A 17,388-nucleotide genomic window follows, 5' to 3' on the forward strand; every position below is an offset into this window, starting at 1 on the left:
AAGTTACAACAATCTCGCATGTATAGTATTAACAACATAAAAATAAAAAAATTCCTGGAATGATTTGTACATCTATGAGTGACATACATTGAAAGTGTGTGATCATGTATAAGTTGTATAGTTTTAATGTTTTATTTGGGAACAGAATGGTGTGTATGTGTGAGTTTGGTGATGGAGTCTTTATTATAAATGAATGATGAATTTTTATGAATTATTATGTCTATTTTTTATGTTTAAGGACAACAGATGGAAATTAGCCCTTGGCTATAATCTGGTATGTTTACATTCATGTAATTTTTTTTTACATTCATGTTCATTAACATGCACTGTCCTAAATAAATAAATTAAATTAAATACTGAAGGAAAAACATAAACCAGCTTATTTTATGTTGTCGGTTGCATATAAACGAATACAAAGTTGTTCCAGCTGATCAGCTTTGTCCTGATGACACATTTTTATCCTCATGGGAATGATGTTTCAGGATTCCCCCCTCCGTGAAGCATGTGGGATGAATGAGGAAGAAAATTAAGTTAATCGTGTCCTATGACCTTTACCATCACCTGTAAGGTATTTGGTATTGACATGTTATGCCGTGTGAAGTGCACAGACCTGCTCTGATTGTTCTAGTGACACTTTTTCTTCTTAGTTTGCCATCTTTGTTTTTATGAAATAGCTGAACTCAAACATTTGGAGCACTTGGTGATCTGTTCTGTAAGGTAGGGTTCACAATAAATGGTTTCATGTCACTAACAGTCGTATTCGTGTTTAAAATAGAAACCCAAGAAGGCAAAATAACTTATTTGCATGGCTGTGCCTGGCTTCAAACGTATAGCTTGTTGTCTGATTATGAGGTCTGGGTGTTTTGGAGATGCTTCTCTGTCGAAGCTGAGCTGAAGTCGTGTGTTTTGCCTCCTTGTGTTAAAACCCCGTTGAACATGATGACCATCACAGTCACTCTTCTGAGTAAGACTTTGTGGGGAAAGTAAAAGCCAAACAAGAAAAATCAATATCAGAATTTAAGATTTAAAAATAGCACCCAGGTAGATTTTCTGTCCGCTCTCATCACATTGGTTGTTATGATAATGATTATAAGAAAAAGTGGATTTTTTTTTGTGGTGATTAAAAAAACAGATTCTGACAAAAATTGAAAGTTACATAAGGACAACCCTACTGCAGGTGTGCTACTTTTAATCTGCATGAGGATCTGTTATAGCTTGCATAACCGTCTGACTGAAAAAAGAACAATCTCGCATGTATAGTGTTCCTGCCAAGGGCGTAGATTTGGTTTTGGCATTGGTGGGGACGGATGATTCAACCACCCAACCCTGCCCTGTTTCTTTTTTTCCCCTTTTTGTCTTTGCTTCTTGATAAAAAAGGAGAAATATACTTGCCTACATATGCTATTCTACATGCTTTTAAAACATTTAAAATTACAATTCATAGTTTTACATTTGAATTATATAATGTTAAATTACTATTAAACAAATGACTGACTAAGTATTTTAGAGTTTAGTTTACTTCAGCCATATTTCATATAAATCAGGTATCATACAAACATAAAAATAGCTTCAAATACAGTCATGACAATAAAAGAATACGACTTTAAGGACTTAACAACATTACTTCAGTTATAGTACACCAACATCTGTTATATTTTGGCACTAAGGGAACACTGAATGACCTGGTGGGTTTTGTCCATAAAACTACTCATCTAAGATTACCACAAAGTAAAAGATCTCTCAGCAAAATTATGCAACATTTTAGGCACAATTGCCCCGATCAAATCAGTGAGCTGGGATTTTTTTATTCTAAACATGAACTACTGTTACAGCAACAGACATGGACTACTGGTGTCCCACACAACAACTCAATGTCCACTATGTGAAGGAGCCAAACACATGCCTGCTCCTCTCGTTAACTGAGATAAACTGCTGGCATATTTGTTTTCCATCTATACTGTCCAGTCTCTCCTGGTGGACATACAGCAGCATTGTTTAATCTCATTCGAGTCACTGTTAACCTTTCCCATCTTTTTAGTCTTCTGAGAGCACTGACGCTTCTTTTAGCCTCAGTACATGTGTTTTATCCTCAGATTACAATTATTATTATTCTGTGCTTGATGTGCCTCACCTTTGGCCCTGGCTCTTCCCCTCTGACTGCACTGGGACATATTGCCACCTGATAAAATAACACATTGATTCGTGCCATATAAAAAGTGAGACGTGTCAATTCAGATTCTTTGTCAAATATACACTAATGAATCAATTTACATCGGCAGCCTAACAATTGTCATGATAATAAATACTAGTTAATCTATAGCACCAAATCATCAGTCAGTCACCTGTGACCTCGCCTCTTCACCTCTGTCTGAGCTACAACATGGCAGAGCTGCCTCTGTCACCTGATAAATAACAGTGAGACATTCACATACATGCAGTCACACATGTGCTTCAAATACAGTCATGAACCAACAAGTCATCATCCAATTTCACCTGTGATCTTGTATCACCACTGTTGGTTGGAATATTTGCAAAATCATAACTACCTCATGATATTTTGTCTCAAAAATTAACCCTATGAATATGTCAGCACCATTAGGATGAAATTATTGTGTCACCAACATTTAACATTAGACATATAATTTTAACAGCCTCTGTAAACTAATATCCGGGCTTACTCGAGGCTGCCGTTTTCTCTGACAGTTTCAATCAAAATTAGAAATGCTGCTGTAGGAGATTGTTGTGGCTGCACAAAATGTTAGCCTGACAGTGAGTCCAAAATACCAGAATTACCAAACAGGTCAAAAAGGCGCAGTCCCCAAATATTGCTGATAGGTGTTTCATGGGGAAGTTATGTATGTTTGTGCATGAGTACATCTGCGATCTCACACATTGTCAAAGTGCAAAGTTTATCAGCGTAAATACATTTTTTTAGACTGATGTCGTTCAAAGGCCTGATTCTTTTGAGGATGGGGTCCAAAGTCAGTGTTTCTCTGCCTGTCTCTCAATTTTTTGGCCATTTCTCTTTGAACCCCATTGCACAGGCTGCAACATTGAAGAGTTGGAAAAGTTTTTGTTGCTGCTGGCATTGTGTGACTCCTTTAGATTGGAGGCTGCAGGTCATCTCTGAGTTCATTGAGTAAGTTCAGTATTAAGTGTCTTTGTAATTCAGTACCTTGGAAATGTTAAAGCTGAGTGAATGCTGAACTCAGCTGCCAGGCTCTTAACGTCAGCAGGTATCAAACTGATGATCAGTGAGACTTCAGCCTCTGTTTCTAGTCGTTCATGTTTCTAAAGTAGAATCACAGTGGCGATCAGTTAGAAGTCTATTTCTGCTGGTTTTTAACCTTTGCTATGTGCTGTCAGCTTTGTGTTCATAACCAGATTTACCTAAGTAGAATTTTCAGGTATCTGTACTCTACTTGAGTACCTACTTTTTTTTCCTGACACTTTTTTTACTTTTACTGACTACATCTTAACACAAATATCTGTACTTTCTACTTCTTACATCTTCAGAGCGGACAGGTCACTCTTGGTTTGGCGGTATCATCCTGCTGTTTATGCTCGGGAGTTAAAGTTGGCTGGAAGGAGTTGTCCGTATGTTGGGTTTAAGATTCTTCAGAAATCTTGTTAGAGCTACAGAAGAGGAGGAACCATGAGGGGAGTGCCGTTATCTAATTTCAAGTTCAAAGTTTCTCAGCTCAACAAATATCAGCAAACACACAAACTGTTTGTGTGCAGTTTGTCTCACAGTGTGTTGCTTGCTAAAGGTCCAGCAGCTGTATTTCACCAGAAGACTAAAGAATGAGAGCAAACTTCACTCTGAGATGGAGAAAGATGTAGAAATGCAAAACAAACAAAGCCATACTAACTTTGTGTTATTCAAATGTTGCATGAAAAAACTGATTAGTTTTGTCCGGGATAAACAGGTTAGCAAGATTTAATGTGGTAAATTCACAGTAAATCAGCCATGATAGCTGGTGAAACTGCTGACATCTTGTTGAATTCAGTTGTGTAAATCCGCAAAAGAGGAGCAGGCCAGCGTATCACAGCATGTACACTAATAAAAACTTATTGGAGCTTACATTAGAAATGATTCTAAGCCTGTTTTCTCTATGCTCAGTGTTGGGGAGTAACGGAATACATGTACCGCCGTTACGTATTTAAAATACAAAATATGAGTAACTGTATTCCGTTACAGTTACTGTTTAAAAAGGTGGTATTTAGAATACAGTTACTTTGTTGAAATAAATGGATTACACGGCGGTACTTCCCTGTTTCATATTGTGGCGGGTCAGGACTGTTTGGGTTTTGTTTGACAGCTACGTTCTGTTGTTCCAGGCGGCAGCCTTACGGTTGCCATGGTTACAGGGTGGCGCTCTCTCTCTGCGTGTTTCCTGGGTGAGAGAGGCCTTTTTGTTGTTGTTGTGCTAAACTAATAGGCAGACTGCTACAGGTATAGCTCTAAAGAATGTAGCATCATGGGCAGTGTAGTCCGTGCTGCAGGGAGAATGGACTGCCATACACGTTATGTGTCTGTGAGCGAGGGAGGGAGAAAAAGGAAAAGTACGAGCTGTCATCGAGCAAAAATGGGAGCTGGAAGCATGTAAATATAATAATAACCACTGCAATGATAACAACGTAATAATCAATAGTAACACACATTTATACAGATTTGTCCATGACAGTTACCTTAAACAGGGGAAATAGTGAGGAGAGGTGAAAGAACGGCACAGACACGCAGCTCTCACTCTCACTCGTCTGTATTGAGTGAAGGAGGAAGCGCGCGAACCCACCTACTGGAGCCCTGAGGCATTACCAATGGATCAACGCACAATCAACCCAGGCAAAACTTTCACTACATATCTCCCTCTATATTCCCACTGCATATTCTATTCGAAAACAGTCAAAGCAACAAATAAAACATTAATAAAGGCATCACATGAAACGTAAGGAACAGAGATGTACAACTCCAAAACTAATCAAATTTATGATCCACCACACAGCCAAGAAGAGTGCCTGACGAGCCCAGTTGTAAGTAAGCTATTAAGACTCGACAGTACACCGTGTTCGTGTTTTCCTCCAAAAACAATAAGTTCTGTTGGAGCAGCCTTTCAACGCCTCTCTCTGTCTCTGCTAGCAAAGTTGACCCAGACAACAAAGTAAAGCTAGTTTTCGGCTACGAGCCCGACATGAACCGACGTATTAGCCAGAGGTCCCTTTACTACGGTTCGGAGCCGCGGACCTTCAGTAACAGTAATAAATCACAGCAATAGTACATTCATGTAGTTGTAAACAACATGATAATATATTAAGTAATCCAAAGTATTCAGAATACGTTACTCTCATTGAGTAACGTAACGGAATACGTTACAGAATACATTTTGGGGCATGTATTCTGTAATCTGTAATGGAATACATTTTAAAAGTAACCTTCCCAACCAACACGTTCTCACTCCCAACTCGTCAAATGATTGACGCATGGTCAGGCTCCCTCTTCTTCACTTATCGACACGCAGGGTACCCCCCTCGCGTCGAGAATTGACGTGCAGGGTCCTCTCATTGAATACTATAGAGCTCCCTAAACGTTTCTTATTGACGACAAGAGATTGCCGCGGAAGAGCCTGTTGTCCGTGTATTTATATATTTCCGAAATCACATTGTAGTGACGTATCCTGAACACAATAAATTATATAATGTAAATCCCCGGCCAAAGGTATCGTACTTAAATCAGACTACTGATCCAGCCACATCAGCCTTTTGTGAGGTCTGTTTAAAGTAGACTAAAAATGAACTGCAGGTTCCTGAGAGGTGGACTGTGAGCACAGAAACACATGTTCATACATACAGCTGCAGCAAACTTACATTAATTTTAAATAGATTTGTTACTCTGATGTCTGTCTCTGTGTTAGTCCTCTGACAGACTGGTGACCTGTCCAGGTGTGCTCTACCTATGACTACTGGGACAGGCTCTAACCTCTGTAAAAGAAATTTTCTGTTATTCTCATTTAAAGTATTTAAGTGCTTATGCGTATGCTTAGTTGTGACACTGTTATAGACTGTTCAGTGAAAGTTTCTAAAACTAGATGAACTTACTTCACCGTCAGCAGTTTGAGAAAACAACTCCCTTTACAGGTGCTGATAAGGCCAAGGGCACAAAACAGCATAACCACTGATCCGTTAGGTTTCATAGCGAGACACGTGAAGTGTGGTAGGATCAGTTTGTAACTTCCTCCCTCTTCCTTGGAATGCATAAAGGAGTAGGAGCACCACTTCTGTGGCAGAGCTGACATGACTGAACTGTGATGTTTGATGTGTGTTGGCTCTCCTGTGCGCAGTAATAAATTGCTCGATCACAGCTCTTTCTGTGTTGCAGACTTTATTAAAAAAATTCCACAACAGCCCCCACCCCCCCACTGTGAACCTGAATTGAATGTTCAGAAGACATTTGTTTAAATAGTTCTAGAAATCTGAGCTGTTGGTGTGTCCTTGGATTGTGTGGTAATAATATTAGAGCTGACAATCTTTCTTACTGAATCTCTACTCTGAGTCATGTTACCTGAGATTAATTCTATGTTTACCTGTCAGCCTGGACAAATGTGCTGTGTGAAGGAAATTAAATTAAATCAGATCTGAACTGCGTACATTTAAGGAACCTGTTCATATTTAATTGAAATATGAACCAGTGATTTGTTTTGTTTTTTGATTGCTGATTCCAAAATAGTCTTTGTGGAAATCCTGTTTGGCTTTTTGTTATTTTAATTCTCTTTTCTGTTTTCCAGAACAGTTCTCCACAGTCACTGTCCACATGGGTCAGTGGGATCAAGAAGCACTCTGCTAATGTGTGGACTCTGACCAGCAACATCCAGCAAGACCCAGACAGCGTTTTCTATCTCCCAGCTGGAATTTTTTGTTTGTCTGTGACTGGAGAGTCAGATTTTTGTTGAGCTTCACACTTGCAGAGGTAAGTCAGTTTGCAGAGATCCCTCCCACCCTGGCTTTTATGTGCTAGATTTCTTATCTGAAACAGTAATATTTCAGTGACTGCTGCTTATACCACAGGTTAATACACTCTACTGATCCCTGATAGGAGAATCATCACCTCTGCCAACAAAGAAGCCTGGTGCATGTTTGTTTACAGTCTGATGATGGGACATCATGCTCTGCATCTTCAAAGTTTACCTCCTCATTATTATTTATACCCAGTAATGTGAAGTATGCTTATATCTACTATAACTGAACCAACCTGGTGCTCTTCATTTATGGAGGCTGTTGAGTCTGAATGTTGGATGTTGTGTATCTCGTGTTCTCTGGGCTTTGTTGTCCTCAGTCTTTTTGCAGGATCAGAAAACAAAACCAGGAGGCGCCTAAATGTTTCTTCAAATGTTTCTTCTGGATGATGATAAGACCGTGACACGGGATGCCACCTTTGGTCTTGTGATGAAGCAAAGCTCAGGAAGAAGTGTGATTAAATGGTACCCAGATGTTGAGAAGGATGTACAGGGGCACCTGCAGCCAAATCCAAGCTTCAGGTTAGTTGTAGTTGCAGAACGCTATAGGACTGAGACAGCTTAAGGCATCAAATGTTTGATTAAACGGATGAAAAATAAAATTATCACTTCTTAAAATCTGTCAGCGTGCTGAGCATGCTCAGAATGTGACAATATATTTTTGTTCAATATTTAATTTCTTTCAATTGTTAAATGAAAAAAAATGTTCTTATAATTTAGCAAACTAATTTATCAAAAAAATATATATACATATATCTGTATTAGTTTAATAAATTAATTTGACACCTTTATTGAAAATACTATATTGTATTCATACAGAATCAGTTTGGTATCATTGTTTGTCTGTTCACTGATTGTTGAAACTAAGAGCTACTTTGATCTGTTTAGATCTAAAGTATCCAAAGTTGAGCTCTAATGTTTCTTCACCCTTGTGTGTGTGATATGTGATTTCCTACATGCTGGCAGAGCGGCAGTTTGTGCTCACAGATGGTGACGGTGTGGAGAGACGGTGGTGTTTCCTCAGAAGAACCAGCAGAGTCACAAAGGACACCAGTCCATCTCACCACCTTGACTTGCTGACTGATGCTCGTCTGCACTGCACAGAGGAAATCAACTGACCGCGGTTTGTCCAGTAACGTGTTATGAAATGTATATTTGTTTTATGCTTACAGATATGTTTTTCTTGACAGAGGCTCTGCAGAGGTTAGACAAAGCAGAGAAAAGATGTGCTTTACATTTTACTGTGATTTATTGAGATATTTGTTTTTGCTGTTTTTGTAATGATGTAAGTAAATCTTCAATATTATTTATTTGCTTGGTTATATTAGGAGTGTTTCTGAGTGAGGGGGAGAGGAGTCATCATCCAGGTAAAGTGACGTGGATCAGTGGATACACTTGTCTCCCCTTTAAAGGAGACGATCCAAGTCATCCTTAAATGTTAGTGCTTTCAAATACACAAACATTTTTAAAGGACAAAAATGAACATCCAACTTTGACTGTAATACAAAATAAATCTTTGCATGTGTGTTTTCAAACTCTCAGATGGGCAGCATATCAGTCTTGGACTGTCTAACCTGCCGGAGCAGCATTGAATGATCACCACACATGAGCATGTTCCTGCAACATTCAGCATCTGATCCTTCATCTGTGTGCTTCTGCTTTTGGTAAGTAGAGTTACCCAACTCCAGTAACTCTAAACACATGCCATCCATTTCTAACGGCCTGGTTACTTCCTGTCAGTTACTTTAGAAATCATGTGGTCACCTGACCTAACACTGTTTCTTCTTCTTCCCCTTAATGTTGAAGGGTCACATGTCAAACAGCTGGAGAGGAAACTACACCAGTGTACTGGGATGTTTCAGCAACACGTGCCAGATGCTGTTCCTTGTTTTGTTTTGGAAAAACCAAAATAACAACACTGGTCCGGCCGGGTCAAGTCAAACGATAATTTAATGAACACACGCGTGGGAGATGGACACCATACAGCAGACAGCATCAGATCTCAAAATGGTGGAGCCTTGATCAAACTCTTATAGCCTCTAGTGGCCCCCACCTAATCATAAAAGCCTAAACATTCACATTCTTTCTCTCACACAGCGCCTAAGCTACGACCTTGGCTCCCTGTTTATCTGCTCCTGCTGAGATGGGGCAGTACGCTCTGTTCTCTTCTAATCAGACAAATAAGGCGATGACTTTCTGCGAACAGTATTTCTTCTAACTCAGCAGTATAATGCATCATAAAACAATATCATTCATTCACAATAAATCAGCAGTCTAATGTAATGCAGATCAGTTTAACAAATGTAATAGTTATCACCTTCTTCTAATTCAGGAGAATAATGCAAACTAAAACTACATAATAATTCACAATCTTTAATTAGGGGTCTAACATGGCATAAAATAATATTATAATCCAACAATAGCTAATAATATACGATGTAACCATGGAGACAGTCAGTCACGTGAGCTAGCGGTGTACGTTTACTACAGTAAATAAGGTGATTGTGTGCACAGCGTCCACACGCTGCAGAGGGTAAAGACATTACTTCAATATTGTTTTATATTGATATATATTTGCCTTCTGTTGACCATCACCTCAGGTTCACCGTTACAGTTTCAGCATACAGATGCACACTGTCTAAATATGAACACATTCAAAATGTCTCAGAAATAAGCACAGCTGTTCATGTTTGTCATTAGAGTTTTATTTGTAAGAAAATTATGAACTTCATATTGTGCATCAAATAAAAGAACATTTCACAACTCTGAGTCAACAGAAACAGGTAACAGAAATGTCTCTAATGTAGACGTGTACAGTGTAGTGTAAGCATTAAAAGATCATAAGGGAAAAACTAACATTTATGTGAAACTAATTGTAATAAAAAATGAGCAGGTGCTTTATAGATTTAAAAGAAAGAATCTGAAAACAACACATTTTTGGTCTACGTGATCAAAGTAGAAAACAGAAGTGATGTTCAAGAACAAACCGTAGCTGCACTAATATTACACATCTCGATCGTTGTGGTGAACAGACATGTTGCTTTTAAAACCACATGCAGTGTGTGACCATGACTGTTCATGTATGGTATCATTGTTTGTCTGTTCACTGATTGTTGATATGTACATATGCAAAATGATCAGTTCCAAAAGACTCAGAGTTTCCACCTCTTAACCACAGTCTTCTTACTGCACTCTCTTTACAAAAATCTACTTTGTTCTTACTTTGTTTTTAATAACACTTTGTCCTGAGACAGTGTTAGTAAATCTGGCTCTATGTTCTCAATCAGTCTTATCTCACTGGTACATGTTGCCTACCTCTTTGAAGAGTTTGTCCCACATGTCCTGATAACAGCCCTTATAGTGCTTGAGTTCCTCCTCATCCTTTGCGGTGACTGTGGAAACAGTGACTACACCCGCAGGAAAGTTTAGGAGATTGTGGAGCGCCGTGTAACTGCCAGCAGCTGAAAGTGTAGAAAACAAAAATAGATTAAAGATAAAGAAAAATATAAACACTGTTTTTAACCTTTACAAATCCAGTTGATGTTTAATTTAAATATAATTTAGTTAATGCAACAATGCCTTTGCATTGCTCTTTATCCAGATGTTGTAATCCAGGTTACCTTTTTAAATTAAATTATGTCTTTTGCTTTTTATATTTTACAGCTCTCTCTAGGAAACTATTAAAGTAAAAATATCTGTAATCTAATTTGTGACTGATGTTTCACACTTAAAACATCTTTAAAGTCCTTAGATTACAGTGTTTTAAAAACAAAGTGATAGACAGACAAGACAGAAAAGTAGACAGGAAACTGCAGGCTTTTGAGTGTGTTTGTGAAAGTGAAAATTACTTTGAGGAGCTGTTGGGAGGATGCTATTTGAATAACCAGGTTATTCATTATTGTCTTTTATTCATTTATATCTTTTGATTAAGCTTTTAGCAGAGGTTCTTGATTAAAACATTTATTCAACATATTACAGATATAGTTTCAGTTAGGTTATTATGCACAGGAGAATTGGCCTCTCTTCTCATAAGACAAAGTTCGTGTGAGGTCGAGCCACACACACACACACACACACACACACACACACACACAGTAGATAGACTCATTTATAGGTGAGTTAGTCATGTTTGCTTGCAACTGGAAAATTGTCTCTGCAAAAAGAGGAACAGTTTCTTGCAGGATGTGGGTCTGGTGTTCCAGACGAGAAGTGAAAGTCAGAAGATGGACAGGAAGCACCTGCCGTGGAGACGGAGACAATGTTCTTTTCAAACTGTGTTAAAAGTCATTGTGGTTTTGATTTGACGTATGCATGTATTGTATCTGATGACGCATGAGGGGGTGTTAACCCTGATGAATCAAAAGCAATCTGAAGTGTCTTGTTGGGCGGAGATCTACAGCTGATGTTATGCAGTGTACATCTCACCACGCTGCGTGTGGTCATTAAAATCATAGTTTGACCAAGCTGTTCTGGACCATGGTTGTTTTTACTCTCCTCCTCAATATTGAACCCTTAACAACATCTTTAAAGTCCTTAGATTACAGTGTTTTAAAAACAAAGTGATAGATACAAAAACTAAGTTGTCTGTCATACTGAGTGAATCATACTTGCGGTTTTGCCACAGTATAAGAGGTTGTACGCTGGTCCAATCACAGGACACAGCAGCACATCAATGTTGCAGCTCCTCCAATGTGCTATTGTCTCATGAATGTAGTCCTAAAGAAAACACAGGAAATCTCAATTTCATCTTCGCACTTTCATACGTGACCATGCATCATCAGCTGACAGTACCTCAACAGCAGCATGTTGCTTCCACAGCTCTGGAACAGATCTAAGAATGAAGCAGAACGTTTGGATATAATTCCTAGCATATGGAAATGTAACAAAGAAACTGAGATTCAAGCACAAAAATGAACAATAGCAAGAATAGTTTCTCACCCAACTCCACAAAGAGCACCAAAGGTGGCAGAAACACGAGGAAACTGCCAAAAAAAATCAGCATCATTATAAATGTTTTATCAGACTGAACTGTCAAGTTAACTGTTAAACCAAGGACTCACCACGGGGTTGAGCAAGAATGAAATAGTTTTCTTCAACCACTTGGGAAGGCCGTAAGGAAAAACCTGAGGCTCCAGAGAAGGGTCCACAGGTCCCCCTTCCCTAAAATGAAAGAGATCATTGGCACAGGAGAAAATAGTCTGTTCAGAGACACTGAACTGAGAATTACTGTGATGGGTTCAAAAAGAACCACAACTCCATGTAGCTCCCGTCAGCCACCACGCGGACAAGTTCTTGTTTACAGATGATTTATTCAATGTTCGGCGACAAGATCACTCAGCGTCGTCATCATCAACATCGTGAGAACTACCCAAACAAAACAATTACAATAAGCAACATGTTTACAATAACTCTTATCACAGTAAATCCAAACAACAAAGGTATAGACACATAAATGCCCTTTTATGGCACTTTCATTGAAAATGAAATTAACAGAGGCACCCTGAACACACCTCATTGCCTGCTGTAGCCAAACGGGAGAAAGTCCGTTCTTCGCGCGAGCCGCTACTCCTCTCAACGGTAAGTCCACAATTGGGTTTAATTTAACTTAATTTAACACTTATGTGTTCTTTAAAACTTAAGTCCAGTTTAAAGCAGTAGGACGATGCAGCAGAACTCACAGAGCGCCATACTTCTCTGCTCTTGTGTCACCACAAACTCAGTCCGTGCTGCACGTTACTTCCGCTACCACCAATTACAAAACAAAGTTCCATAATTAAAGGAAACTTACAAATATAAACACAAGAAAAACATTGGAACACTTCACTGTTAGTTACACTCCATGTTGTTCATAAAGACAATGGCAGCATGGTGATGTTTAGTGGTTAGAACTAAAGAGAAACAAAATCTCTAAGAGTTAGATGGTGTAAGTTTGGAAAACAAATGGTAAAACTGACTTATTAAATGGAACAACTCACAGTTTTTGTAGCAGGGTGGTAGCTCCATCTGCAAATAAACCCTTTATCAAAAGCTCAGGGAAAATTTGATCCATCTTCAGTGGACAGTAAGGGACGAGCACACCTCCATATTAAAAGGTAATGGTGGAACAGTGGGGTCCAAAGAAAACATGTGGTCACAAAGAAGTGCCTGCATGCACAGAGCCAGGCTTTATATTTCTGGCTGAGCCAGAAATATAAAGCAGTGACTCAAATATTTGAGACAGTTTGTGTTGGTGAAATATTGCTATACAGTGGTTATGTAACTACATTTACTTTATATGTAAAGTACATATGTTTCTTACCTGACTTTTGCCCTCGATAAATTGGACGAACTCCCTGTAAACTAATCATTACCCAAAAGTGTTAATAAAGCTTAACTCAGCAATGTATAATAAATTTCCAAAACCTGACTGAATGAGACCCACCTGAGCCGACCTGCAGTTGGTTTGAAACCACAGATTCCACAGAAGGATGCAGGAATACGGATACTGCCACCTATATCAGTGCCTATACCAAGCAGGGAGCCCCCTCCCCCGATGACAGCTCCACATTATAATAACCCACATTCTAAAATGTAAAATCTAATTAGTTCTCAGAATGTGAAGAAATTTTGCGAAATCGCTGCCTTAAAGAAAAGTACAGCTTACTTAAGATTGCTGAGTCAGAGCAACTTATTCATTGCGAGTACACAGTAGTAAGAATAGCTTGATTTTTCTGAGTGAGAAATACTAAATGGTTAACCACTGACATAAACATTTATTGTTCAGCTAAATTAAAAAATAGTTTGTGGTAACTTACGTTTTAACATTTTGCTTGCATACAAATTAAATGCAACTAAATCCCATTAAATTTTTATCACTGTTGACTTAAAAGATTTCTAGTCCAACAACACAATAAACAATATAAAAAGTGTATGTAAATATGAAGACAAAATAATAATGAAAAACACTTCTTGTAAAGCGTTAAATCAGCGTAACAATTATTTTTAAACGCAAAAAAATTGATCAGCCAACATACTGGAAACTGTTCTCCTGAACAACAAACCGCCACTACTGTAGCTGGTGTTATTTAATGTTTTAAATGTTTTCAAATCAACATTTCATATTTTTTATTTTATATATGTATCTGTTACAACATTTAAAACTTTAATAATTTCACCATGAATCAAAGCCTCGGATGCAATCCTTTTGAAACTAGGTTTAAGCGTCCCATAACTTTGTATTGCAATTTACATTAATGATATTGGCTGTTGTAAAGGTCCAGTTTTGTTTATTGATCTAAGCCTGAGCAGCTACGCGTAGTTTCCAGTAGAGGGCGCTGTCGCTTAGTTAGCGGCAAGCTGCACTTCCAGCTTGTATTTGATTGCTTAGTTGATATTTTATTGTATTTTCTGCTTTGTTTGAGTTCATATTTGTAATAAGCGTCTAAGAAAATGTATTTTGTGTTTTTGTTTACTTTTCACAGTGCATTGGCGCACCTCAGCACTGTTAGATTCTGAATGAATCTCAATGTAAAAATGAATGCACCCATTGAGGCTCTCTCTATTTCTTCCTTGGTCCGGGGGACTGCTACAGTGAAAACTCGGTCGCTGAGTGAAGACTACTAGCTGCCATGCCAGATGAGTGCAGCCCGTGCCTGTCGAGCTGGGTCCATGTGTCAGCTGTGAGAGATTTCTACACCAGTCAACATCATCATTGCTTCGTCACTTTGAACTCTGATGGTCACTTTACAAAGGTGCAGGTGTTAGGCCCATTAAGGACTTTGCTGATAACAAAGTTAAAATGTCTGCACACTAATTCAGAGTTACTTGCCTTAAATATTTTGTGGTTTACAGCCTTAAAGGTATACTGCATTGCACTAAGTAATTACAATCTTTAAATTGTATGGGTTTATTCTTCTTGAAAGTAACGTTATGGTGTATCAGCAGGATTTACAGTTACATTTTGTCTAATATGTGGGTGCTAATCTGTTTATTTATGTGATGTAAACGTCTGATGTGAGCATTGTTTCCAAAAAGTTAAAGTAAGTCCAGACGTTATCACATAGAGCAACATACACATTACAGTAACAAAATGTTGAACCCTGCTGAAGAAGCCGATTACTCAGAGCAACAACGAGTGAGAACCAGCAATCGGGAAAGGCATTTAACTGAAAAAGGTAAAGAAATGCAGGAATATGAGGCAAAGAAAAATGAGAAGGCATTTAACAAAGCTTATGACACTTGGAAAAAGGCAGCTAAAGAAATCAGAACAAAGCTGAAAACTTTCTGCTCACCTAAAGAACTAAATAATGTCAGTCATGACATAAGAGACAAGCACGCTGTAGTACAACAGCATTATGAACCCATTCGCCGCAGCCAATCCATGACGCCAGACATTGTTAAGCGAATGGATGCTTGTGCAGTGCTTACAACTGACATTTGTGAAGTTATTGCTAAACAACAGGAAAATATTGATCAGCTCTTTAATGATCGCCTTGAAAAGGAAAGAGTATCGACATTTAGACCTCACAATACTACTCCAGAATGAGAAGAACTTAGCTTAGTTCAAGCCCTTGCCAGCTCTCTTACCCTAAACAGGCTTCCTGTACCTGAGCCCACCATCTTTAGTGGCAACCCCCTAAAGTTTATGATTTGTAAGGTATCCTTTATGGCACTAATTGGTGACAAACCTCTACCTGTGTGTGAGAAAATGTTGTATCTAAAGAGCTATCTTGCAGGTGAAGCACGAAAGGCAGTAGAGGGATATTTCTTCTGCAACAGTGAGCAGGCATACGCAGGCATTTGGAGCGTTCTAGAGGAAAGGTATGGCAGCCTATTCGTTATCCAAAGAGCCTTTAGGGCTAAAGTCACAAAATGGCCTAAAATAGCTGCCAGGGATCCTATAGCACTGAGGGAGTTTGCAGATTTTCTCCAAAGCTGTGCAGAGGCTATCCCTCAAGTCAAAGGCCTAGATATCCTTATTGATTGTGAGGAAAATCACAAGCTTCTAAAAAAACTGCCTGAGTGGATAGTACAGAGATGGAGCCGCATTGTAGTGGAGGAGCTAGACAAAAGCCAAGACTACCCCAACTTCGCTCGCTTTACAAAGTTCATACAAAACGAAGCTAAAGTAGTTTGCAATCCTGTTGCCTCACCATTCCTAATGAACAAAAGGGCATCAGAAGAGCGGCACGTTAAAAGAGCGACATTTTTCATTAATTCATTAATCCCATGCAAACTATCCTAAACCTAACCTAACCTAAACCTATCTGGAACAACCCTGACATATTACAAAACAATAATATGATAAACTTTCCAGATTGGAGTTGCAAAGGAATTAAATACTTAGAACATATATTGGAAGGAACAGACTTTATTTCGTTCGACAAACTAGTTACACAATATGGGATCAACAAGAAACGATTTTTGGAATATCAACAAATTAAATCCATAGTAAAAAAGAAATTTAATCCCAGTGAAGCTGAATTACAAACAATTTTTTTAGTCAGCCTGTTCACAAACGTTTCATTTAATAAAACCACTAGTTTTAATTTAACTAGTTTTTACGCATCTACTGGGGTTTCTTTCACGGGTTGATGCGATCATTTTATTTCAAAATCGGGATTTCGGAATGTTGAACTAAGAGGGAGACAGAGCCAGTTACTTTTTTAACACAGTAAATGGTCACAAATAACATTCAGTCCTTTAGAAAATAAATGCTATAAGCAAGCAGTATCGCTCTTTCAAACTAATTGTGTTTTAATCACACTTATTTGTGATTCTGATGCCCCAGCATGCTGCGGTGCATGCCTTTTATTTTAAAAACGGCACAAATTTCTATAAAAGCATGTTGTTTATGGGGATAATGTGAAAAATCTTTTGCGGGCTCTAATAATGATCAGTGGTAATTGAAGAGGAAGCTTGAACCCTGGCTCTGGACATTTTCATGACAAGTGACAGTGCAGGCATCTGCTAACGAGAGAACATGTTTTATCATCATAACGACTGCCAATTTAAGCATCGTTAAAGTGTCACTTCAGCAATGCTGCCGGGAGAAAGAAGTGTTGACTCATGTATTTTAATAGAAGACTTAAAACACTAAACTCTAATTTCTGTGGTTATTTTAAGTTTACAGAATATAACATCTGGTAAGACGATGAGTTTTTACTTCTCACTGTCTCTGTTATGTGGGGTGACTGTGGCTCAGGGGGTTGGGAAGCGTATCTGTAACCGGAAGGTCGCCGGGTCGATCCCCAGGCTCTCTGTCCTGGTCGTTGTGTCCTTTGCAAGACACTTTACCCTACCGCCTACTGGTGTTGGCCAGAGGGGCCGATGGCGCGATATGGCAGCCTCGCTTCTGTCAGTCTGCCCCAGGGCAGCTGTGGCTACAACCATAGCTGCC

The 17,388-nt window shown here is 38.7% G+C and overlaps 1 protein-coding gene and 1 long non-coding RNA gene across 4 annotated transcripts; one reads left to right on the top strand and one right to left on the bottom strand.

Annotated features, from left to right (window-relative positions):
- The first annotated feature begins 6,428 nt into the window (after nt 1–6,428).
- Nucleotides 6,429–8,930, top strand: LOC146490689 (uncharacterized). 3 transcript variants are annotated; one of them, XR_014872208.1, is made up of 5 exons: nt 6,429–6,964; nt 7,063–7,532; nt 7,977–8,133; nt 8,339–8,674; nt 8,817–8,930. It is a non-coding gene; the product is annotated as an uncharacterized LOC146490689 (long non-coding RNA). The 3 variants fall into 3 exon arrangements; XR_014872207.1 differs by having other exon boundaries at nt 6,432–7,532; nt 8,339–8,447; nt 8,553–8,674; XR_014872206.1 differs by having other exon boundaries at nt 6,430–7,532.
- Nucleotides 8,931–9,693: 763 nt separating this feature from the next.
- Nucleotides 9,694–13,181, bottom strand: LOC146490690 (fatty-acid amide hydrolase 1-like). Its single transcript, XM_085150200.1, has 7 exons — nt 12,986–13,181; nt 12,071–12,170; nt 11,949–11,992; nt 11,802–11,841; nt 11,618–11,726; nt 10,309–10,471; nt 9,694–10,275 (listed from the first exon to the last, which is right to left on the bottom strand). Exons 1-7 carry the CDS (start codon nt 13,057–13,059, stop codon nt 10,218–10,220), a joined length of 588 nt encoding a protein of 195 aa, XP_085006326.1. The 5' UTR covers nt 13,060–13,181; the 3' UTR covers nt 9,694–10,217.
- Between the last annotated feature and the right edge of the window lie 4,207 nt (nt 13,182–17,388).

The sequence above is a fragment of the Neolamprologus multifasciatus genome, chromosome 23 (genome assembly GCF_963576455.1).
Source record: "Neolamprologus multifasciatus chromosome 23, fNeoMul1.2, whole genome shotgun sequence".
In the NCBI taxonomy this organism is placed as follows: domain Eukaryota; kingdom Metazoa; phylum Chordata; class Actinopteri; order Cichliformes; family Cichlidae; genus Neolamprologus; species Neolamprologus multifasciatus.

What these genes read in the sequence shown, in the direction of transcription:
- LOC146490690 (XM_085150200.1), bottom strand. Translation starts at nt 13,059, where the DNA reads ATGGATCAAATTTTCCCTGAGCTTTTGATAAAGGGTTTATTTGCAGAT. An exon ending in CATTCTTGCTCAACCCCGTG is followed by an intron (nt 11,993 to 12,070) that starts GTGAGTCCTTGG and finishes TTTTTTTGGCAG; the next exon opens with TTTCCTCGTGTTTCTGCCAC. An exon ending in GGTGCTCTTTGTGGAGTTGG is followed by an intron (nt 11,842 to 11,948) that starts GTGAGAAACTAT and finishes CTTCATTCTTAG; the next exon opens with ATCTGTTCCAGAGCTGTGGA.